This window comes from Pseudorasbora parva, chromosome 9 (assembly GCF_024679245.1).
Source record: "Pseudorasbora parva isolate DD20220531a chromosome 9, ASM2467924v1, whole genome shotgun sequence".
In the NCBI taxonomy this organism is placed as follows: Eukaryota; Metazoa; Chordata; class Actinopteri; order Cypriniformes; family Gobionidae; genus Pseudorasbora; species Pseudorasbora parva.
In genome coordinates, this window is record NC_090180.1 from 3,129,064 (window position 1) to 3,155,131 (window position 26,068).

General features: G+C 38.1%; 1 protein-coding gene across 2 annotated transcripts; it reads right to left on the reverse strand.

Annotated features, from left to right (window-relative positions):
* Nucleotides 1-2,271: 2,271 nt before the first annotated feature.
* kif2c (kinesin family member 2C) lies at nt 2,272-25,973 on the reverse strand. Of its 2 annotated transcripts, XM_067452990.1 has the most exons (22): nt 25,784-25,973; nt 25,092-25,186; nt 24,040-24,162; nt 23,832-23,886; nt 23,697-23,729; nt 19,802-19,933; nt 18,582-18,686; nt 18,373-18,464; nt 17,900-17,995; nt 17,762-17,816; nt 17,506-17,668; nt 16,315-16,405; nt 16,170-16,233; nt 15,987-16,078; nt 15,588-15,730; nt 12,245-12,449; nt 10,459-10,569; nt 10,282-10,349; nt 9,130-9,220; nt 7,411-7,485; nt 7,131-7,224; nt 2,272-2,494 (listed from the first exon to the last, which is right to left on the reverse strand). In XM_067452990.1, exons 1-22 carry the CDS (start codon nt 25,842-25,844, stop codon nt 2,430-2,432), a joined length of 2,109 nt encoding a protein of 702 aa, XP_067309091.1. In that variant the 5' UTR covers nt 25,845-25,973; the 3' UTR covers nt 2,272-2,429. The 2 variants fall into 2 exon arrangements, with proteins under 2 accessions (XP_067309091.1, XP_067309092.1); XM_067452991.1 differs by lacking the exon at nt 23,697-23,729.
* Nucleotides 25,974-26,068: the final 95 nt, after the last annotated feature.

The following is a 26,068-nucleotide window of genomic DNA, read 5'->3' on the forward strand; positions in this document are numbered from 1 at the left end:
CTTATATATATATTAATTGTGTGTGTAAGATTAAAGTACAATGATTAAATCACTCTCGTTTTTTTTAAAAAGGCCTACATTTTTATTCAGTTTTTTTTTTTCTCTAAGTAAAATACACACTGCCTATATCCAAATTATAGACTCTGTATGCATGGAAAATATATGCATGGTGTAATATATGGCATGTGTTTATGGAAAGGCTCTTCTCCAAGCCCCATAACACATTTAGGCTGTCCTGCCACAGGCCTGGCGTTGATGGACACTTTCCCCATCCAGATCCATTCACAGACAATCCAGAGCCACAGAATGACAGAGAAGAAAGAAAGGGGTCAGGAGGAAAAGAAAAACAGAGGTTGTTCTGCATGCTCCTCCGATGGGCTCGCTGGGTGGTTTGTCTGTTTATTTAGTCTGTGGAGGTGATGGGAACTGAGCATCGGCCACTGCCAATTTTCTCCACACTGAGAAAATATTCATGTGGACAGCTGGAATCCAGAGAGCAGTCAAACAGACTCGGGGCCAACAGACACAAGACTCGGCTCGCATTAAACACATTTCCAAATCGAAAAATCCCAGCAAAGGCTCCTTCAGGCATCCACTCGTCTCTGAAATGCATGGAGGATAACCGAACTGAAGGAACCATGTTTGTATCTGGCCTTTTTTTGCTATTCCAAGCATGTTTCAGAAGCGAAGCTGGCTAGTTACACCCAAAGACTCATAATGCAACACTATTTCAGTCTGTTCAAATCACTGAAGCATTCAATTATAATCAAGGTCTCCGGTCGATTTTCTGAGGCGATCCTCCAATTCCCTAATTGTGCTTAAAATATTAAACCAGGCTAAAAAGGTTTGAACAAAAAGATTTATTCCATAAATTTTTTTCCAACCTAATCAGTTAACTACCACATCACTATAGGCGACATGTTAATAAATATACACATTCAGAACAATTATTTTAAACACGTTTCACACATAACTAAAGACAGCTGGACAGGGTGGGTAAGTTACTCTAAAAAATTAATTAATTACAAATTACATCTTCAATAGTGTAATTAACTAAATACTTTTTGGAGAGAATAATTTCTACAGTAATCTACTTTCTAAATCCTATATTAACCTTGAGTTAAGCAATTTAAGGTTAGACCTGAAACGGCTCTTTTAATTCATTCAAATAAATAATATAAAAAATTACTCTTATTAACTTACCAAAGTATTACAAATGTGAGAAGGAAACGTAAAAAAACCCTGCATTTTAGTTAGACTTTAAATGTTGATGTTAATTCCACTATTGTATTATATATAATTATATTTAGTTCAATTAAATCAAGTAACTGTAATTCAATTACAGAAAAAAATAAGAGTAATACCTTGCTTTACTTATTCAAGGGAAAAGTAATTTATTATAGTAACTAATTACACCCATCACTGTGGACAGTATATTTCGAGAATCATTTGAGGAACCATTAAACAAATCAATGAAGTATTCAATTATAATCAAGGTCTCCGGTCGATTTTCTGAGGCAATCCTCCAATTCCCTAATCGTGCTTAAAATATTAAACCAGACTAAAAAGGTTTGAAGAAAAAAAAAAAGAGATTTATTCCATAGAAAATATTCCAACCACATCACTATAGGCGACATGTTAATATATACATTCAGAACAATTATTTTAAACATGTTTCACTCATAACTAAAGACAGATGGACACTGATAATTATATTTCGAGAATGACAATCATTTGAGTAAGTATTAAACAACAAAGTCTTGTAGAAGGAGTGACCTCAACATCAAATGTAGTGTTCGAACATTGCATTTGCATTCATCATTTCGGTGCAATATATGCAGCACAGCGATATGCATTTATAAAGTATGGGGTAAATAGTTTGGGAGGGGGTGGGAAATGCCACCCAAAGAGCTCAGAGGAAGCTGTTGAGCTTCTAGGCCTCACACGGAGATGTAGGGCCACCCACTCGCTGGCCGATTGTGTTTATTTTCATCCTTTGAGGTAAACTGTTCAGTGTGAGCTGTTTATTAGGCCTTTGATTTGTCATGTGTCAGCTTGTGCTCACAAGGCAAGTGTATACACTGTTTTTGGCTTGTATATAGTGGCGGTTTTGAGGTCAAGGCTGGGGGTGGTTTGGGGTTGATGGGGAGGGTCTTGTTTTGGCAATCAGAAGAAAAAAAAATGCGGTTTCGATGTGAAAAGTTAGAATCCAAAAGGCACAAAAATATTAAAGCACAAGATTGCTTTGAATAACCAAGACAGCATTCAATATGTTATTTACAAAAGATTCAAGATTAGAGAACCTTTATTCAGTACACAAACATACGCAAACACTTGATAAATCTCTAGCCAGATAGAATAAGAGTATTAAAAGAACACATTGAAATTGTAGTTGTTTTCTTTGCCGTTGTTCGCAGCTGAATCTTAGATTAATTTGGTGACATCCTGACCCTCTGTTCTGCTTCAATAGCTGATCTCACAGCCTGGTAAGAATCTACAACAAGAAGAAAACCCATTTCAATGTAATTATATCCGTTACATATCCGGTGCACTGCAGCAGAGCAAATTCATTTTCCATTTAAACATTAATGCACACACACACACACGGAAAATAAGTATTTGAACACCCTGCTATTTTGCAAGTTCTCCCACTTGGAAATCATTGAGGGGTCTGAAATTGTCGTCGTAGGTGTATTTCCACTGTGAGACATAATCTACAAAAAAATAATAGTCCAGAAATCACAATATATAAGTTTTTAACTATTTATTTGTATTCTACAGCTGCAAATAAGTATTTGAACACCTGTCTATCACCCAGAATTCTCACCCGACCTGTTAGTCTGCCTTTAAAATGTCCACCTCCACTCAATTTATTATCCTAAATTAGATGCACCTGTTTGAGGTCATTAGCTGCATAAAGACACCGGTCCACCCCATACAATCAGGAAGAATCCTAACTACTAACATGGCCAAGACCAAAGAGCTGTCCAAAGACACTAGAGACAAAATTGTCCTCGTGGGGTCTCAATGATCCTAAGAAGGTGAGAAATCAGCCCAGAACTACACAGGAGGAGCTGGGCAATGACCTGAAAAGAGCTGGGACCACTGTTTCCAAGGTTACTGTTGGTAATACACTAAGACGCCATGGTTGAAATCATGCATGGCACGGAAGGTTCCCCTGCTTAAACCAGCACAGGCCCGTCTTAAGTTTGCCAATAACCATTTGGATGATCCAGAGGAGTCATGGGAGAAAGTCATGTGGTCAGATGAGACCAAATTAGAACTTTTTGGTCAATTCCACTAAATGTGTGTGGAGGAGTGGGCCAAAATCCCTCCTGCAGTGCGTGCAAACCTGGTGGAAAACTACAGGAAACGTTTGACCTCTGTAATTGCAATTGTGTTCAAATACTTATTTCCAGCTGTATCATACAAATAAATAGTTAAAAAAAAAAAAAATCTTACATTGAGTTTTCTGGATTTTTAGTTTTTTTAGATTGTCTCACAGTGGACATGCACCTACGACCCCTCCATGATTTCTAAGTGGGAGAACTTGCAAAATAGCAGGGTGTTCAAATACTTATTTTCCTCACTGTATATATAGTATAAGTAGTAATTAGTAGTAGATAAATAGTATTTCTCTAGCACCAAATCAGCTTATTAGCATCAGCATATTTCTAAAAGATCATGGGACATTGAGCACTGGAATAATTTCTGATGAAAATTCAGCTTTGCCATCATAAGAATAAATAACATAGAAAACAGTTGGAACACCTTTACACTATTTCTTCTTCTTTTTTTTTTTTCCTGTACTTAAGAATAAATGCAGCATTGGTTAGCATAAGAGACTTTTTGCATGGCTGCATCTGAAATGGCATATTTAATGGCAAACAGTATGTGACAAAAGTAATGTCCGAATTCACAGTACTCATAAAAGAGTAGGTAAAAAGTCCCCGGATGACTCTTGCACATCCGATGGACACTTTACTATCCTATGAGTAGGGATGGGTACCGAAAACCGGTATTAAACGGGCCCCGGGGGTGAATTTTGAAAGACCGTTGTATCGATAAGCTCGGACGTTATCGGTTCTGCTGTCGGTACTTTTGAAAATACACGTGTGGAGAAAGAGAGAGAGAGAGAGAGAGAGAGAGAGAAAGAGAGAGACCACGAGCAAAACGACAGAGGACAGAACTAAACAGTCAAACATAGCCTGGTTACACTTTAGATCTGTGATAGTCTGACTTTGTTTTAGATTTTGGCTTCCAAAGATTAAAATAATATTTATGTCTAGCGCAACTTATGTAGGCTAATTCCCTTTGCAGCAGTAGCCTACGCTGTCATTTCGCCATAAAACTCAAACGCAATGACAGAATCAGCACGATCAGAGATTGTTGTAAAATACAGTCTAGCTACTGTTGGTAAATTGTGGGATGCGTTTTAATAATAAAAAGAGCGATTAAGCACAAAAATGTGTGCAAGAGGATGTTCCCAAGTCGGCGCGCGCGCTCCGAAACAGCCGCAACGAGACGAGCAAATTACACTTTCGGTTTCACACTCGCGTCTAAACGATCAAATGAACACAAACATCTATGTCAAAATCCCGGCTTGGAGAGTCTCTTAAACACAACAGTTTAACAGTTTTAGTTTGTGTCTAAAATGGACGTAGTTATTATGGATATAGTCAGGAGAAAGTGTAGTGTATCTGCCTATTATCAGTCGCCTAGAGCTGCACGTCTGTCTTAAAGAGGCAGTGGTGTTAATAAACATGCTGATGAATTACTACGAATTAAACAACCAAATGCAAAGAGAAAATCACTCACAGCTCTTGAATTAATAACTTCAGCTTTATTACACATTATTTTGGCTATTTATGATAAACTATGCAGTGTTATTTTACTAGAATTCTTCCTGAAATGAAAGCACTGTATAGGCCTATATAATGTGTATTTTTGTTAATTGTGTGTGTGTGTATATATATATATATATATAAAATCTCAAAAAGTACCGATAAGAATACCGTTAAAGTACCGGACCGATAAGCAGTATCGGTAAGAGTAGTAATACCGTTAAAATCTTAACGATACCCATCCCTACCTATGAGGGCAAGGGATATTTTTTAATAATTGCAGTGAAGCAACGTAACTGACGCTGGTAGACCACATGGCAAATATAGTGTGTCTGGACTACAGTCATGCTACACTAGGGGTGTAATGGTACACAAAACTGCCGGTTCGGTATCTCGGTTTCGAAGTCAAGTTTCCTTACAGCAGTGAAGAGAACTAAATATAAAATTGCTTAATTATTTTTATTAAACAGAGTTTACTGAATAAATTATGTCTGTCCTTGAATTATAACTAAAGTTTCTTAAAGATAATGCTGTAAACTATAGAGAGCCCTTACTCACACATTACTATAATATTAAAGGACAGACTAAACTATTAGCCTAAATTCAGTTGATATTTATTTTTAGATATAATAATCAACAATCAAATAACACATCGTGTGCAAAAATTTAACCTTCACATCAGCCCGTTTTTGCATTAACTTCTAAATCTAATTATAAAATAGATTTTACTCCCAGTTTGTTGTTGAAATATAATCATTTACACACAGTGACGGTCATTTTCATGATTTATTTAAACACACATTAATAATCCAGACATCACTAACAGCTTCAGTAGAATATAATGAATATATAGACTAATATAGTGAATATATAGGCTAATATGATGAATATATAGGCTAATATAGTGAATATATAGGCTAATATAGTGAATATATAGGCTAATATAGTGAATATATAGGCTAATATAGTGAATATATAGGCTAATATAGTGAATATATAGGCTAATATAGTGAATATATAGGCTAATATAATGAATATATAGGCTAATATAGTGAATATATAGGCTAATATAGTGAATATATAGGCTAATATAGTGAATATATAGGCTAATATAGTGAATATATAGGCTAATATAGTGAATATATAGGCTAATATAGTGAATATATAGGCTAATATAGTGATTATATAGGCTAATATAGTGAATATATAGGCTAATATAGTGAATATATAGGCTAATATAGTGAATATATAGGCTAATATAGTGAATATATAGGCTAATATAGTGAATATATAGGCTAATATAGTGAATATATAGGCTAATATAATGAATATATAGGCTAATATAGTGAATATATAGGCTAATATAGTGAATATATAGGCTAATATAGTGAATATATAGGCTAATATAATGAATATATAGGCTAATATAATGAATATATAGGCTAATATAATGAATATATAGGCTAATATAATGAATATATAGGCTAATATAGTGAATATATAGGCTAATATAGTGAATATATAGGCTAATATAGTGAATATAGGCTAATATAATGAATATATAGGCTAATATAGTGAATATATAGGCTAATATAATGAATATATAGGCTAATATAGTGAATATATAGGCTAATATAGTGAATATATAGGCTAATATAATGAATATATAGGCTAATATAGTGAATATATAGGCTAATATAATGAATATATAGGCTAATATAGTGAATATATAGGCTAATATAGTGAATATATAGGCTAATATAATGAATATATAGGCTAATATAGTGAATATATAGGCTAATATAATGAATATATAGGCTAATATAGTGAATATATAGGCTAATATAGTGAATATATAGGCTACTATAGGTCATATTTTCAGTGAAAGAGTTGATTTCTCTAGTGAACTCACAGCTGTGGACACTGAAGGACTTCTGAGGTAAATGTGATGCTACAGGACATTGTTCGTAATCTGTTTTATTGACGTCTGTCCGCCGTTGAAACACTGATTGAGCGATTACACCACATATGATGCGTTTCAGTGAGTTGTGACGTATCCTCAACACACCTTCAGATGTTCATTCATGTTTATTCTCTGAATATGACGAGATGATCATGTTCACTCGCATAAACAGTACTAAGTCACGCAACATTAAAGAGCATCAAAATGAATGTGTTTTTTTTGCGCTTGTGAAGTAATTACTTTATTTTTTAAATAAGTAATCACTTAGAATGCGATTTCAGACACAGACCATGTTTCTGTGTGGATTAAAAAAATGTAAATACCTTGCAGTTTCCTCATGAATGCATCAATCTCTGGCAAATTTGCTACAATATCAAATGAGGGATATTCCATGGATTTGGCAAACTCACTGCACCCCTGGAAAAGGAATGAGAAACCGAAATGACTCACAGGTCTCGGAGAAGTCATGCCTGAACAAATGCATTCAGGGGTAAACAAATAGCAATGGGGAGTTTTGTAACTGAGTGATAGCGAGGTTTAAAGCAAAGCTACCCACTCAGAATAGGTGTGCTTACACAATAGACATCAGAAAAAGCTACAAACCTTCAAATCTTCATAAAACCTCTCCTCCATCTCAGACACTTGTGATATAGCCTCAAATGCTGGGACAACAGACTCCTGAAAAATAAGTACATTTTGGGGGTTTTGTGCATTTTTTGTTTCAAATTTTTATACATAAATCAGACATATGCATGTATATACACATGTATGTCAAGCTGTGACAGGCAATCTAAATGCATCTTATTATGAATGATCAGGGCCGGCTCTAGCTCTTTGGTTGCCCTAGGCGAGATGGAGTTTTGCGCCCCCCACCCCTCCCCACTCACTTTTATCGTCTCTAATTCAGCACGTCTGTTTTCCTAGGCCTACCCCTAACCGAGAAGCACTTATTATTAAACACGTTCGACGCTTTATTTCCACTTTTCAAACATTTTCTCACTTTTTATTAAAAATAAATGCCTTTCCAATTTGATATGTGATGGGAAAAGGGAATAGAGCGTGTGGCAAAAGTCAGGATCGAACCACTGATCGACCTGCATCAAATCTTGATGCCGTGCGTCTTACCACTACACTACAGCCACTGTAAAGAACTAGGTGAACACAGCATATTTGTGTTTGATGTAAATAATATGGCATCTATCATTAGGCTGCTCCAGTAAAAAAAAACAAAAAAAACGAGAGGCCGTATTTATTTCCTTCCGACGCCCACGTAGAAAGCGTTTGTACTTTTCATAAATAACATGCATAACGTTACGTTATCCATATTTATAACGAACTGGACTTTTGATATTTAAATGACATCCATGTAGGTTATTGTAGATTATTGTCAGTGAAGTTATGTTTGCAATACGTATAGTAATTATGTAGAAAACTAGCAAGTGATAGCTTAGTGACAATATTAATAATATTTATAAAATAAATATATTAGTTGATAAGATTGATACTAAGTAATTTTATTTTGTTTGACAACTTATTGGCTGAGATAAGAAGACTAACCTCTATACTGGGCTCTCTTTCAATTTTCTTCCTTTCTTTTTTTCGCTTTTTCCTTCCCTGTGCACCCGCGGGTTTAGGCGCCTCATTTTTGATGAACGCGCAAGATGACCACTTGCCTGACCTAACGCCTGAACTAATAATCATCACCATCAATTCAATCTAATAATCAGGTTGATAAGTAATTAAACGTGTGGCTGAGGGGGGCGCCTATGATGATCATGTTTAATGAACATTATATTGTATTTCGCTTGTTCCAATTCTAATGGGTAGTAATGGGCGGCACTAGAGCGCGCTCGCGCCCCTAACACAATTGTCGCCCTAGGCAACCGCCTAGCTCGCCTATAGCAAACGCCGGCCCTGTGAATGATTCATCCATGATTACATTATTTTTATTTTTTTAACTTCTCATTTTTAAATAAGAAACATTTCAAATGATCAAGACAACTTGATCTTCTGACGTATGGCAAACTCTTATTTTAATTTTTTTCAATAATCCCTTTCACTCACAAAATGGAAAATATCTGTCGTGACTTATATTTCTAAATACGATTAACTGGTTCAGTGACTTATTAAAATAATAATAATAGATTTTATTTATAACGCACTATTCATTCCAAAGGATCTCAAAGTGCAACAATGGAAAAGGGAAAAATAACTAAAATGAATAAAAAGTAAAAATATAGAATCATACAATCAACATATAAAAGCCTTTTCTGTGAACAGTCCTGACACTAATATTTAATCTGCACGGTCTGCTTTACTCACATCCTCTGAGGAGCTTCCCTCCTCAGACAGCTCTAGGTGTGTCCCGTTCTCCACTGAAGCTGCCTTGGACATAGCATTCAGTTCCTTCACCCTGTCAGAAACACAAAGCCACCTGTAATGCCTAAATCACACCACCAGAGGGACTCCCAGGGCATCTGCAGGTTTCACCAACCCTGCGTCTCAATCAGCTCCCTAGTTCACTAGTCAGGGCACTGATCAGGACATAAGCCAATGGGCTGACTCCCTGATCAGGTGCCCTGACAACTGAACTAGGGAGCTGATTGAGACGCACCCCAAGCCAAATTTAGGACTTTTTAAGACCATTATGAATTAAATTCAAGACCTATTTCACGCAATAAAAAAAAACATACAAAGGAAATGCAGAATCACTAAATTACTTGCAAAGCTAACCAATTTATTTAAATTGAACAAAGTATTAGTAAACTTGCACTTATTCATAGCTCAATCCCATATCTATCCATCAATCTTACTTTTTGTAGATCGAAATCATTTTTTATTTTGTGTAATTTTTTAAAATATTTTTTGTCATAATTAGGATGCCACATTAACCATGTTAGATGCACAATGGTCACACATGGCAATAAAACAAACAAAATGCAAGACTCTTGTTTGGTATTACAACAACGGCTGGTCTAGTGGTGTGCTATCTATTTTTAATAACACAATCGCTTAAGGTGGCAAATATGACTAAAAGTAAACCACAGCAATAAGCAATTGCTTAATATAAATAAAAAGTTTAAGTAAATAATCAAGTAAATGCTTGGTAATAAAATATAAATAAATGACAATAGAAAAAAACGATTTTCCTAAAAATGCTGATTAAAACTCCCATTGACTTACATTAGGGGTGTAACGGTACACAAATCTGACGGGTCGGTACGTACCTTGGTTTTGGAGTAACGGTTCAGTATGATCACGGTACATCAGTTTTACAAAATTGCTTTTGATTTATTTTTATTCAACATTGGTATATATACTACAAATTTTAACGTTATTGAGGACCTAGAACTCAATGTTTCCGCGAATTTAAGGCTTTAAGATCCCGCGGGAACCCTGGCCTCCTCAGTCAATCGGAAGCAACAGAAATTCAAATACACAAAGGGAAGAGAGAGAAAAAAAAAAAAAGAGCACCTGTTTGCATAGCGGAGCGTATTCAACGTGTATTCACAAGAGCCCATACCGGGTGAGATCATTGCGATCTAAAACAGGCAAAAGGAGATTAATATTACAATAAATCATTTTAAAGGGAAGCTCTAAAAAAAGGGTTACTGAAACCAAACAAAATGATTCACCCTAACCCACTCTTACCATACAGGTCCTTGAATTTTCTCCAATAAAAGAGTCCCGAAGCACCTGGGTCAGTTTGCTCATCCTGAAGGGGATGTGCTCGCTGTTTTGACCCAGAGACCGGATACATTCCTGAGGAATCAGAAAAAAAAAAAAAAAAAAAAGTTATTTCTTTCGAACAAGTTCTTTGCAATGAACCAAATCAATCGACATAGAGGCATTTAGTCTGGTATCGTATCGAAATCATAATTTTGATATTGTGACAACACTACTCACGCTACTAGAGTTCATGACAAACTCTGGAACAAACCCTGAGTTATCTGACAATGCTCATTTCTAGCGTTGAGCCCGCTGAAACTCAAACCAGATTTTTTTTTTGAGTTGACAAACAATCCAACGCTTAAGTTTGTTCATTTAGATTCATGCAACAGGCCTTAGTTATAGTGCTGGGTGGTATACTGACAACCGGTGTTCATTTTTGTTATTATATGAATTTTGATAACGCAATACCGGTGTATGACACTTAAACATTCAGAAAGCTGTGCAGCGCGAGGTCTCTCTTTTCGCTGTTGTGAGAGCACAGCTGAGATGGCTAGGCTGAAGCATTATACTCTTTTCCCTACGTTATCCACTTATAGTTCACTTGAAGGAGTGAATGAAAATCAGTGTGTGAAGTCAGGAAAGCACTTGTGTGTACATCGGCTGTTTACTCGTTATTGTGGTGCAATGTGAGATTAAATGAGTGCACTCAATGTCCACTATGGTTTCGGACACCACTGGAAATGGCCGTCCCGTCAAATAATGGTTATGGGGCGATTTCGGATTCAGCCCTTGATTACAGCGGAGAATTCAAACTTCACGCGAATGGGTGGTTTCTGCACAGAGAGCCATGATGAGATTAACAATGCTCACTATATGGCGAGTGTGTGCAAGTTTATGGACCTATTTCCTATCCTCTAGTATTCCAAACATAAACTAGCAGTGTGTATGCGCACACATTGGATCACGTCTTCAAATTAAATGTATGCAAAAGGACATATACAACCGTACGTCTGATCACAAGAGCGATGACCATAGAATATTCTGCTACATGGAAGGCAATGATGCAAGTTAATAAATAGACTGACAGTTCAAAGATTTAGCAAAAGTAACCACAATTTTTTCCTGTGTTAAAATTATGTGTCGTTTGTTCGGATTAGTGCTCTGAAATGTATTAAATATTAGACCTTTTAAATGTTCTTCTGCGTTTCTCCCTTGATAGGGTTCGATTTTTAAAATGCTTAAGGTGCCTTCTACTCAACATTTTTCCCCCTCATATTGCATATTTTAATATCCATGCGTCTGTAATGAGTGTGTTGCAGGTCTGTTTTATTGGTGGCTTCCCCACAGCATCATTTTGTGGGGCTTTGCAAACTCTGTATTAACTTGGAAAATAAAAGTGTGGAATTTTTCTACAATATTCCCTCATAACAGTAAAATAAGGCATTCAAGTCAATCTATTGCAATATATCCTCTCTCAATCAGTAGAAAATATGGTTAACACCTGGCCATGCATAGGGAAAGAAAAAAAATACAGATATAATTTAGAAAAATACAGCAATATAAATTTACCAATAAAAATAGTACCGCCCAGCACTACAAAACTCTCAGGTGGGTTACACATTTTAAACTTTTTAAAAAATAAACAAAAATGAATATAATTTGATAAAGTACCCACAATTTCAACCTTTTCATATGACAAAAATAGAATAAAAATGTGTATTTAAATGATTCTATTTGATCCATCAGTCTGCAGTAGACACAGTACCTTCAAAGCCAGCAGGCTGCGGTTGATCTCTGCAGTCTCCACTATGGTGTGCCGATCATTATTGCTGATATCAGTGCCACGTTCGTTCCCAGCAAGGTCCACCAGAGAGAACTTCCCATAGAGGAAATTTCGCCGCCTTAGGATTACTTGCAAAACCGCATGTGAACGTGATGAGCTGGCATTGGCAAACGTTTGGCCAGACGTTCTGGTAGAGTGAGATGCAGCGTTATTGTTGAACTAATTAACTGAAGCGAGACCCTGGAGCACAAAACCAGTCGCAAGTTGTAAGACAAATTTTTTTTTGTGTGGCAATACACTGTATGGGTCAAAAAGACAGATTTTTTTGTTTATGCCAAAAATCATTAGGATATTAAGATAGTGTTCCATTAAGATTTTTTGTAAATTTCCTTCCTAAATATATCAAGAAATGTATTAGTAGTAATATGCATTGAAGGATTTTCTCAACGTTTAGATTTTTTGCACCCTCAGATTCCAGATTTCCCATCCTAACAAACCATACACAAAAGAGAAGCTTATTTATTCAGCTTTCAGATGATAAATAAATCTCAATTTCAAAAAAAATTATCCTTATGAATGGTTTTGTGGTCCAGGGTCACAAATAATAAATGCACTGACGTCACTTTCCCACCATAACACCCTCTTAACCGGTCTGAGTGGCAAAACTTCCAGCAACACGACTGGATTTAATAGTGGAAACTATGAAAACAGGATAGAGGTTCTGGATAACTCTCTGTCAGCTGTTACCACACACAGATTGCAGACAATACAGAGTTCTGTGCTATAAGCGGACTATTCAAAAACTCCTTTGTGCTCCTATTTATCCATCTAAACTTGCTTTGCAAGGAAAACTGCATCTGTCAAAAAATATCATTCCTTAACTACTATGTACTTGCATCAAAAAATAAGTACAATGTACTTATTGTGTCCATGTTGAACTGCAAAACAATTCTGGGATACAGGTAAAGAAAAACTTACCCACACCTGTTCCTAACTTTAGGGTAGAGTTAGGGTCAGGTGAGGTGGTGTGGGTCAGTTTAAGGGTAAAGTTAGGGTCAGGTGTGGTGGTGTGGGTCAGTTTAAGGGTAAAGTTAGGGTCAGGTGAGGTGGTGTGGGTCAGTTTAAGGGTAAAGTTAGGGTCAGGTGTGGTGGTGTGGGTCAGTTTAAGGGTAAAGTTAGGGTCAGGTGTGGTGGTGTGGGTCAGTTTGAGGGTAAAGTTAGGGACAGGTGTGGTGGTGTGGGTCAGTTTAAGGGTAGAGTTAGGGTCGGGTGTGGTGGTGTGGGTCAGTTTAGGGGTAGAGTTAGGGTCGGGTGTGGTGTTGTGGGTCAGTTTGAGGGTAAAGTTAGGGACAGGTGTGGTGGTGTGGGTCAGTTTAAGGGTAGAGTTAGGGTCGGGTGTGGTGGTGTGGGTCAGTTTAGGGGTAGAGTTAGGGTCGGGTGTGGTGGTGTGGGTCAGTTTAAGGGTAGAGTTAGGGTCGGGTGTGGTGGTGTGGGTCAGTTTAAGGGTAGAGTTAGGGTCGGGTGTGGTGGTGTGGGTCAGTTTAAGGGTAGAGTTAGGGTCGGGTGTGGTGGTGTGGGTCAGTTTAAGGGTAGAGTTAGGGTCGGGTGTGGTGGTGTGGGTCAGTTTAAGGGTAAAGTTAGGGACAGGTGTGGTGGTGTGGGTCAGTTTAAGGGTAGAGTTAGGGTCGGGTGTGGTGGTGTGGGTCAGTTTAAGGGTAGAGTTAGGGTCGGGTGTGGTGGTGTGGGTCAGTTTAAGGGTAGAGTTAGGGTCGGGTGTGGTGGTGTGGGTCAGTTTAAGGGTAGAGTTAGGGTCAGGTGAGGTGGTGTGGGTCAGTTTAAGGGTAAAGTTAGGGACAGGTGTGGTGGTGTGGGTCAGTTTAAGGGTAAAGTTAGGCACAGGTGTGGTGGTGTGGGTCAGTTTAAGGGTAAAGTTAGGGACAGGTGTGGTGGTGTGGGTCAGTTTAAGGGTAGAGTTAGGGACAGGTGTGGTGGTGTGGGTCAGTTTAAGGGTAAAGTTAGGCACAGGTGTGGTGGTGTGGGTCAGTTTAAGGGTAAAGTTAGGCACAGGTGTGGTGGTGTGGGTCAGTTTAAGGGTAAAGTTAGGGACAGGTGTGGTGGTGTGGGTCAGTTTAAGGGTAGAGTTAGGGTCAGGTGTGGTGGTGTGGGTCAGTTTAAGGGTAAAGTTAGGGTCAGGTGTGGTGGTGTGGGTCAGTTTAAGGGTAAAGTTAGGGTCAGGTGTGGTGGTGTGGGTCAGTTTAAGGGTAAAGTTAGGGACAGGTGTGGTGGTGTGGGTTAGTTTAAGGGTAAAGTTAAGGGGGTCGCACACCGGACGCGGAGCTCGGCGGCGCTCGGCGGCGCGCCACGTCTTTAAAATTCGAACACATTGTTTTCAATGAGTGTACGCACACCGTGGGCGGCATTCGGCGCCTGTCCGCGGCGACTCAGGAAGTTGTTCTAAATCCTGCCGCGCCACAGAGCGCCATTTCAAGGCTTTATATTAAAAGTATATTATCGTTAAGGTATACTGATTTCAACCTTTTCTACAAGACACATTTGTTTTACATTCTGAGTTCAACAGCTTGAATAAAGTCTAAACATATTTTGGGGAAATGTATAATAAACGTAGCCTTTTAAAATGTGCGCGTCTGGTGTGCGATACCTGAGACGCTGCGTGGCGCGCCGCCGAGCGCCGCCGAGCTCCGCGTCCGGTGTGCGACCCCCTTTAGGGTCAGGTGAGGTGGTGTGGGTCAGTTTAAGGGTAAAGTTAGGGACAGGTGAGGTGGTGTGGGTCAGTTTAAGGGTAAAGTTAGGGTCAGGTGAGGTGGTGTGGGTCAGTTTAAGGGTAAAGTTAGGGACAGGTGTGGTGGTGTGGGTCAGTTTAAGGGTAAAGTTAGGGACAGGTGTGGTGGTGTGGGTCAGTTTAAGGGTAAAGTTAGGGACAGGTGTGGTGGTGTGGGTCAGTTTAAGGGTAAAGTTAGGGACAGGTGTGGTGGTGTGGGTCAGTTTAAGAGTAGAGTTAGGGTCAGGTGTGGTGGTGTGGGTCAGTTTAAGGGTAAAGTTAGGGACAGGTGTGGTTGTATGACAAGTTTATGGTAGGGTTAAGTGTAAGGGAAGGGTCAACACTAATTATAAAAATGTAACTACAGAAATCAATTAAAGATGTTATAACATGCAGGTTTTCTCAACAAAACAAAAAAACACAAGTACAATGTAAAACAGGATATACACAATAAATGCATTGTATCAAATGATTAATTTAAATGTTAGCACATAGTAGTTAAGATCAGGTAATATAAAGTGGGTCTGGGTTTTCTTTAATATTTACCTGCATGCACTTCCCTTCTCAATCATCTTGATTACGTCATCAACAGATAGCACGGGCACTTCCTGCAGGCCAACAACATTGACCTGCTGCTTCTCATCCTCCAAAACACGCAGCTTTGCTTTCTTATTCAGCAAGTCGAACACCTGCAGTGCACACAAACACGTCTTCACCATGCCTGAACAGGTACTTTATGCTTGCAACCACAATCTAAAAACCAAATCAGCATAAAATCAAATGATAATACCACGGTTGTTAAATTGAGCATAAAGAGTACATTAATCATGTGGAAATTTGAGGTTTTATTTGCCCTTAAATGACAGAAAAGAAAACACTCCAAGCCATCCGTTTGACAAGACATCACAGAATGTTTTGGAAACATGTAATATAATATGTGCAAACCTTGCCATTGTAGATCTCAAAAAAGGTGACAAATGGGCAAAGGTCCATATCGGCATACCGCTTTTGCTTCAGGAGGGTGAATACATCCTGTGCTGTGAAGTTTGCAGACAGTTTAATACCAGAGTGAACATGGATATACTGTAACAACCCACTAAGTAAAGTACATTTGATAGTTACAATCACCTGCCAGGGCATAAATCCCTTTAGAGCTGAGCTGACTCTTTCCAGAGAAGTCTCCACCCATAGTCTGTAAAGAATGACTCCGATCAACAACATGGAAAGAGTTTTGGATTTTTTTTTTTAAAGTACAAACAACAAAACTACTTACATGAGTTTTTCCACTGCCCGTTTGGCCATATGCGAAGCACGTCGCCATACCACCTTCAAAAATGGTCTTAACCAGAGGTTTAGCGGTGAACCTAAAAGTTCAATTCATAACCATTTAAATATTTGTAGGTTAAACATGGTTAAAATGGGCATATTCATGGTAAATCTAAATATTACATTATTTAGGAATAGTTTACCCCCCAAAAAAGGAACGTTTTTCGAAAGAAAGTCATAGAGGTTTGGAAAGGCCCTGATATACTCACAGCAAAGATATTAGGGCTTTTATCCATTAACTCGAGTGTGTAGTTTACGTCGATTTTTAGTAGTTAGTTTAATGTGATGATTTGTAAAACAAAAAAGTAAAGGGGTATTAGGGAAGATATAGTCAAGTGTTTTTTAAATTTGTTTGTAGACCATTTTGTGGCAAACAAGCACTTATTTTAAAAAGATATGAAAGGCCCACTATAACCAGTAGATGGCGGCAGAGGAGCATTTATTGACATAGCCACTCCCTAATATATGGAGAAGTCACAAAGTCTCATGAAAAACAAACCTTTTCTTCAAATTGTGACTAAATGACATAGAAAACAAGTAAAGAGCTCCTTTAATAATCACTGAAGTTTTCGGTCAGTTCAGTGCGAGTCTATTGAAGAAAATGGTAACTTGTATTTAATAAGAGCATAATATTTCAATTTTCCCTATACTTTTTTGCACATTACTGTTGTTAATAAAAGTTAACTTTATCTACATATCAATTCATAAACCTTTGATATTTATACGGTACATTTCAAAAGATAGGGTGCCCATTTATACTGTGGAATAGTCAGGTTTATTTACGCTATTTATGCGTAAATAACGCTATTTAAGCACGATTACGCGGAAACATGACCTTGACGGACTGAACAGGAAAAACAAACCAGAAAATAATTTCCTTCTACTTACGTGATCACCATGGACCAATGGTAGCACAAAAGTGTTTTCCAGCTTTAGTGAACTTTTTGGGAAAGTTTGTTTTGGCAAGCTGTTTCGATCTCCCAAAACAAACTCCCAAGTTTTGGCCTGATTTTGTTGACGTCACAGTTTATTCTTCGATTCAGCTTGAAGTATATCGGGGCCTTTAGTGAACTTATCATTGAATTAGCACCACATGGCTATGGTAATAAATAAACAGAAACTCAAAACACTCAGCTACCTGTAAACCAAGTCATTAGTGGCATCTTCATCAAACGAGTAATCAAAATGGAAGGTCTGATTTTCCAGGTACTTGGTTAGATCCACTTTCTGCTTGGGCTCGTGCAACAGCAGGGATCCATTACCAGGGATTGTGACCACATCAATCTCTCTCTTCGCCAACTCTGAACACAAAATAAACGAGAAATACATGACAATTGCCCAAACAAACGATCCAATTCAATCAAGAGTCAATAGGAGTAGTCATATTAACGTACCTTTTTTATTCAGCGGCCGTTTGCGAACGCAGACACATATTCGGTGAGGTCTGACCTAAAAAAAAATAGTTTTTTAAAAATGCACCTTGTGTTAAAATTATATTTGATGATATATTAATATTATGCTAATTAACTCACAGGATCAGACAAGGACATGGGCACTTTCTCCAAGGTCTCTCTGTATTCTTCAATCATCTGGTAAAACTGCTTATTAGGACGACTTGTATCTCCAAACTAGAAACGAAATCGTGTGAAAAGAAAAAATACAGTAAATTAATGATACCGATAAAAAATAAATAATGACAATATTTTATGTCCAAAAAACAAACATGTATATAATATTGTATATCCTGAAGTAAATTAGCAAACTAATTTTAATAATAGTATTCCCAATGCAGAGAAAAAATGTATCAATCACAAAATGGTTGAGAGTTCATAAATAAGTTATTTAAAAAAAAAAAAAAAAAATTTTTATTTTATATATATATATATATATATATATATATATATATATATATATATATATATATATATATATAGTGCAGACAAGTCAATTTAAGTTTGAAAAGGCCTTAAAACTATAGGCGTGATATCTGGATTAAATACGGTACCTTTCCTCTCTTTTGTGCTTCAGGATTCTTAGCTATCGACAACCGTTTGCTTGCCACCTTGTTAATTTCCAGGACTTGAGACATGCGATGGCCTAAAAGATTACAATTACAACAGAGCTGTAACAATGCAGTGCTGTAGAGGTTAAAAGCCACCATTTCCATGATGTCAGAGCATGCATGATAAAGTCAAAATTCACAACAGTACATACTTGGTGGGCCCATGGGGGCACATTTGGAAGCCTCACTCTCACATATAGCCTCAATGGTTGGTAGCAGAGGAGAAGCTGGCTTTGAAACAAGTCTCCTCTGGTAGCCTGCCAATACAGATGGTGAAATAAAGAAATAAATACAGCATATAAGATGTTTCAACAATTATTTGAGTCTCCAAGCTGAAAGCGCAAGTGAGCTCTACACACAACTTTGGCAATAGAATCATCATTGGCTATTACATTTTTTTTTGTTTACTTGGCAGACTGAGATACTATTTTTATAGTATCCACCAAATCAGCTTATCTTTGTAAAATGGCAGAGCTTTTGAAATATCTGAAAGTACACTTAACAGTCAATCAAGCATTATATTATGATAATCAAGCACTATTTAAAGGGATATTTCTCCCAAAAATCATCCAATGATTTACTCTCCCTCAAGTCATCCAAGGTGTATATTCCTTTCTTCTTTTAAGATGAATACAATCTGAGTTATATACAAGAAAATGTCCTGGCTCTTATGATGCTTAATTTTTTTTTAAATATAACTCTGATTTTATTCGTCTGAGAGAAAGAAAGTCATATACACCTAGGATGACTTGAGGGAGAGTAAATAATGGGATCATTTTCATTTTTGGGTGAGCGATCACTTTAACATCTTGTCTGGCTATCACCAGAACAAGCTCTATTTAAGATTGAACATTGGTCTGGGGAGTCTGCTCTGTATTTTCTACTGCACAAGAGGCGTGATCAATGAGCATAATTCAAATTACTCTGAACGCAATTGGATTGTCCTTCAACAAATCAGATCACAAGAGGCGTGATCAACGACCCATCGCTTCTCTATCCTTCATCGTGTTAAACCCGCCAATAGGTGGATAAGCCAGTCTGTGATTGGTTCCCGCAAAAGTGTAAAGGCTGGCGTGCACTGTGCGAATTCGGACACTCGGGAGGTTGCGAAATATTGCAGATGCTACGAGTCAGTTAATTTGATAATGGCATCACCATGGCTGGTACACGGCAAGACTGCGAGCCGGTGGCGATCACACAAGCTTTCACGTTAAACACAGAAACTGGAGCTTTCAAATGTTGCTGCTAGCTTCAGAAACAAAAAATAAAGAAAAAATAGCCAAAAATAGCCGAGCTGAAGGGCAAAATCACATCGCCGGCAGATCAGGCTGGGTTTACCAAGTCTATTTAATATCATGATGTGAAGACAGACCTGAAGGTTTAGGGATCGTAGATGTGGGAAGATCCTGAGAAAGAACAACTTCTGCAGCCGTTGCTGGGACCGCAGGTGGAGGGGCAGGCTGTCGGAACAAACAGGTCTGACGTGTGGTCATCCTTCTAGAGGCTAAAAGGGCAAAGATATGAGCTCTCTGCAATGCAGTGCAATTTATTTGTTTAGTCACATCAGGGTACAAATAAAGAGATTTCCAAAGTAGAATAAAGAGCTTCACATTGTCAACACTGCCACCATATCCAAAAGTGATACTATGGACAATACCAGAATCTCCAAACCTGTGTCATGACTGCATTTACCAGCAGTAAAATTGGACAACACTATAATCTCTTCACCCTCTTAGAATGCCTTCACACTTGTAGTTCGGTTTGTTTGGTCTGGACCAAAAAACAAAACATATAGTCCTGGTCCGCTTAACGTTCACACTGGCATTTTTAACAGCAAACCTAAAGTTACTGAACCAAAGGCATAGGGATGCGGTCACAACCTAATTGGTCAGCTTTTATGACGCATTTCACAACAGAGCCTACCAAACATTCAAAACAATGCTGTGCTGGATTAAACGCGATAATTTTATGCATGTACATATGGCATTATTTTTACCAGCTGAGAACTCACAGAGAGCTCATAAAATGTTCAAAATAGTGTTGCACGATATACCGGTACTAGAAAAGTATTGCAATACCCTGCTATTACAAACGGTACGATATGGACTTTAATTAGTACCGGTACTTTAAGGAGGACAGCGCATATGAGCTGTATTTCTTAATTTGTGTGGATGTGTGACAGCAGGTGTCAGGACGTGTGTGCAGAGCTCTGCTTCAGCCATTCAATAAACATTAGTAGCAGAAGAGTTAAATATATATGCGCAACGCATGACAAAGAAAGCAAGAGAAAAATGCGCGCATGAGGAAAAAAAGCACGGCGCGGGACGTGCTCAAACTGGACTCAGCCTTTCAGACAACATGCGATCGCTATTCAGTTCTTTCGCGGATTATTATTTGGGTTTGAATGGTCAAAAATATGTCAAATGCACAGTCTGGCGAGTATTCAGGTAAACACAGTCGGATATGTCTTTAGTGAACGTGTACAGCTGAGGTAATTAGATCCGTGCAGGTCTGAAGCCAGACCTAATATTCTGTGATTAATGTTAAGCAAACAATGAAAAATAGAAAACCACCACGTTTGGCTAAATAACTAAAATATATTTATTAAGAATCAGCGTATAGTTAAATTATAGAGTGTAGACTAAGCTGTTTTCTATTTGATTATTTAATTTCTTTCTTGTCTTGTTAAATATCCCTAATGTAGCTGAAAAATAAAGAACTGTTTGTGTCATATTGTTTGTAATTTACATTTTGCTTATTTTTTAAAACTAGATACAATTAAAAATCTATTATAATTGTAAGATTATATTAAAGGGGGGGTGAAACACCCAGTTTCAGTCAATCTCATGTCAATCTTGAGTACCTATAGAGTAGTATTGCATCCTTCATATCTCCGAAAAGTCTTTAGTTTTATCATATTTATAAAAGAAATATGGGCTGTACCAAGTCTTTCCGGAAAAAAACGAGCACCTGGAGGCGTATCGTGTGGGCGGAGCTAAAGAATGACAAGCGCGCAAAGCGGTGACGTCCTCAAGCGTGGAGAAACCCATCTATCTCAGCTAATACAGATAATGATCCACAATCAAATCTGAGGCTGAAATAAATTGAACAGGAGAAACGGCAACATCAGGACGTCCATCTCTGTGGTATGTAAGTTACTGTATTTAGTGGCCTCTCCACATTTCTGTGTGTTTACTCGCAGTGTATGAGGACATGATTCGGTTTATGGACTATTGTATGCGACTAGACCTTAGAAGTAGCAAGCAAAACGGTTTTGCACGTCAGAGTCAGAATAGTGTAACGTTATACAGAACAACAATGGAGTAACCGTTAGCGCATTTGAATGACGAAGCACGCGATCGTGTCGTTTACTGATGTTTACTCATGCGACGGTAGCCAAAAGCACAGACATTTGAAGCAGTTTAAGTTAACTCACCGGCTGCTTCCAAAGCTGGACCGAAGCTTTATCGCTGGGACTGCTCCGTCAAAAACACACTTCTTTGGTATGATTTGGTAAAGTCCTGACAGCAGTGGCGTGTAAATCCATTTTGAGACGCAACTGAAACGATGTTGTCAAGCTTCCCGTCATTTCTGCGTTCAAATCGGTTCAAATGCAGCGCTGCCTTCCCGGAATGCTGTGCGGAAGCGTTGAAGTCGCTCGACGTCACCCATAGGAATAAAGTGGAGCGCGGCGCCACATAAGTGTTCACGGACGACTGGATCTGCATCTGAGAGACTGTTTACGCCGTGCTCTAGTCACGCGCGCGCGCACCCTACCGGGAGAAGAGCCTGTACGGCCCATACAAGGACCTTCCGCTCTTATTAACGTCAAGTAGACCCATACTCGAAAAAAACTTGCCGAAACTTGTGAGAAACCGGAAGGAGTATTTTTGACACAGAAACTCCATCAAACGTCCAACATTAGTTTTTGAAACTTTGTCTATGTTTAGGATGGGATTCCAAGTCTTTAACAGTGTAAAAAGCTCAGTATGCATGAAACAGCATTTCACACCCCCTTTAAAAAATATATATTAAATTACTTGAATATTTTGGTCATCCCAACCTGTTCAGAAGTGAAAGGTTAGTGAATGATAATATGATTGATAATGTAATCTCTGTAAGGATGTTAATATCGGCATGTAGTTATTATGGCAATTGGCATTATGGCAAGAGGAGGGAATGGTCAAAAACCAGGGCAGGAACATGCTGGCCAAGTGAATTTTTAGTTTTAAAAAAACAAACAATGAATAAGTTCTGTTGTCATATTATTCATATTATCTGTTTTTTGTTTTTTTTTTTTACTGTGGTATCGATTTAGTATCGGTATCGAGGTATTTTAGTCTGGTATCGTATCGAAGTCATAATTTTGGTATCGTGACAACACTAGTTCAAAACATTAAAAACAGCTCCAGGATTTCCTCTGTTGTATGCAGAAATGAAGATCTGCTGCAAAAGAGACGGCCGTTCCGTCGTCTCTACCGACTAATGGGCAACAGGTCCTTTGATGACAAGAACCAGGTAGCCTATGCTTATTGTGGGTTTTTTCTAGCATTTTCGAAACATGCTCGTCGGACCAAATATTGATAAGGCACTCCTCGTATCTCCATGTTTGCCCTCTTACATTACTCATTTTGGATACACCGATCTTTCCGCATCATCAAATCAGCTGACTTGTAGCGGCGCATCTTGTGACATTACGTCCTGTTTTTGGTCCGTTTACATGTCTTTGGTCCACGTTTCCTTCATATATCAATCAAACCGAACCAGAGTTTGTTTGGCAGCGGACAGAGACCCATCTTTTAATCGCTCTCGGTCCGATTATTTGGTGCGATCCAGAGTTCGGATGGCAGCGCTCACATATGTTCGAATGAACCGCACTTCCCAAGGAATCGCACCAGGGTTTGTTTTAATCGAACCAAACATGACAAGTGTGAACGCCCCCTAAGAATCTGACAATGTGCAGACAGTATAGAAAGCAACTTCTAAAATGATTAAAAGAACAGTCATTGCTGTATGAAACCCAAAATTGAGAAGCCATCAGCCACAGTGTTTTGATCCCTGCTATAACTAAATCACCATCTCTGGTCTATGTGACCTTTCTGACAGGAATTTATAGCATGTGGTATTTTTGATGAGTAGATAATCTGTGGAAATTATAATGTGGACAGAAGTGGGAAGAGACACCCTGATTAAGTCTAGAAGAGTTCAATTCAGCCTTGAGTGAGTGTGATTGGAGGGCATGAAGAAAGAATGCGCTTCATGCAAACCTGACTCTTCAGATGGACAATCCCGAGAAGTAGCTTCAAATAGGAAACACACCTTAAGATTACACTGGTGCCGATCAGGAGACCAACTATGTATGAATTGGAGTAAACCTATTGGAAACAACATATAAAACTCACGCTCTGAAGTAGGTATTTTTGATGACCTTGATAGAAGCTCTGATGCTCTGACGTTCTGAAACATACATAGTACAATGAAATCAGATATACATTTTTGGAGGTGTTTTATTACAGCATGTGCATGAATGTGTGTAAAATACAGTAATGTGCACGTTGTCCCATATGCATAGATTTGAGGATTATACAGCTTATTATATATAAAACTCACTTTTCCCATTTTTGTCTGACGTGCAGCGACAGGGGCCGGGGTCGGCACTGGTTCCTCTTGACGGCATGGTTGAAGGTGTTGCATAAGGTCAGAATTGAGTTGCTTGAGTTCATCCATGTCCACCTAGAGTACAACCAATTTAAAGGGGTCATAACACACAGTTTCTGCCAGTCTCGTGTTAATCTTGAGTATCTATAGTGTTGATCCTTCACATCCCCCAAGAGTCTTTAGTTAAACATATTTATAAAAGACAGATACACTGAACTGATTCTTTCTGAAAACAGCCGAGCTTGTGGAGGCGTGTAGTGGGCGGAGCTAAAGAATCTCAAGCACACACACTTAGCATTGCCAAAAGTATTGACCGCGATTCCAAATCGGTACGGAAATGTTAAAAATTTGACACTTTGATGCCGACAGCTCCCGTAACTGAACGATGCTCAACAATGGACGCGCTTTTGCTCTAATTGATGTGCGTGTGTGTGCCCATGCAAGGACTTTTATAATTTCAGCTATACTCAAAAAAGAAGAAGCTTGAATCCTGAAGTGTATTTAGCACAGATATACTGTATCATACGTCCAACTTTAAAAAAAAAATGTTTTCCATGAGAATAAACTCAAACTTTAACAGTGAAAAATAAGTCAAAATGCTTGACGCAGCATTAGACCTCCCTTTTATTAGTCTCATCCCAGAACATTGGCTGTATAAGAGCAAATATTCACAGAGAAAGTGTGTGAAAATGGCACCTTTAGGGGTACAACAGCTTATCGCTGGGAAAGTACCCTTAAAAGGACACCTTGTTTTACTTCTAAAAGCTGCATATTAGTACCTTAGAGTACAAATACGTACCTTAAGGTACTACTATGAAGCTTTTTGTGGAAAAACTAGGTACAAATATGTCCTTTTAAGGGTACTGCCCCAGCGACAAGCTGTTGTACCCCTAAAGGTACCATTTTCACACACCTTTTCTCTGTGAAAAGAACACCTGAGGGCAACATACTAACTGTTCTATACAGTGACAAAAAAAAAGTGTGATGACAAATAAGGTACCAACCTCTTTTCCTTTAGTCAGGTCTTTCTCAGGCCATTCCACATTGACTGTGGCTTTAGAGACGCTGACAGATTTCACAGTGGCACTGTGTATTCTTCCTGCATTGATGGGAAACAAACAGCATTATATTGGTTGAACTTTGAGAGAATTTATCTTGACTTTCCTCAGTGATGCAAAAAGGTGTTATTCACTTTTATTGCATTCCCCCCTTACCCATACTATAGATTTCAGAGGATTTCGTTCAGCATTTCCTTTTGTTTAACAAAAGACACCAAGTAATTTAGGTTAAGGTATGGAATAACATGAGTTATAGCAACAATATTAAATTACATAATTAGATTTTTTGGGCGAATTAACGTTCACGTTACCCCTCTAAAAATAAAATCTAGGACGTGTATGTTTCCATAGCAATCTTATATGACAAGGGAGCGCAAGAAGAAATTACCAGATGTTTTTTTTTTGTTGTTGCATTATTTACAAATGATTGTTACAAATATATTCACTTTTTTCTTTTATTGTTGTTCTTTCGGTGTTAACTTAATATTCAAACTTTAGAAACCTCCCGATGAAATCACAACTAACATGTTGTATTTGCTAATCATTATGGCAACTTTAATCTTTGATAAAACTTAGTTTTTACTTGCATTCGTGAATGTGTAACGTTACGATTAGCAGCTAGCAAACAAACATCTTACCATCACTACGACTTATGTTGACAGCGAGCCCAATAAGTAGTTTCGCCAAAGCAGGATCCATCTCAAGATATGGTTTGTTGTTTACAGTTTTATTTCGACGTCTCTAAATCTCAGAAATTAAGTTAGTATTTTTCTGCCACTTTGCCCTTATGCGTCGTAAACCAACCAACATTAACCGCTCAGCATTCAAATTTCGTCAGCGGAAGTTATTGGATTACTTAAGTAGGTGGTGCTTTGTTTGGACCAATCAAAACACGCTAAAACAATGACTGGCATTTTGATGCA

Bases quoted from the DNA above. Each gene is read 5' to 3' on its own strand.
- kif2c (XM_067452990.1), bottom strand. From the start codon at position 25,844: ATGGATCCTGCTTTGGCGAAACTACTTATTGGGCTCGCTGTCAACATA. The intron at 9,221-10,281 runs GTGCTCTTTTTT...TGTTTCTGACAG, and splicing joins ACGCTCCGCTATGCAAACAG to GGTGAAGGAACTGAATGCTA. The intron at 7,225-7,410 runs GTTTGTAGCTTT...TTCCTTTTCCAG, and splicing joins GGTTTTATGAAGATTTGAAG to GGGTGCAGTGAGTTTGCCAA.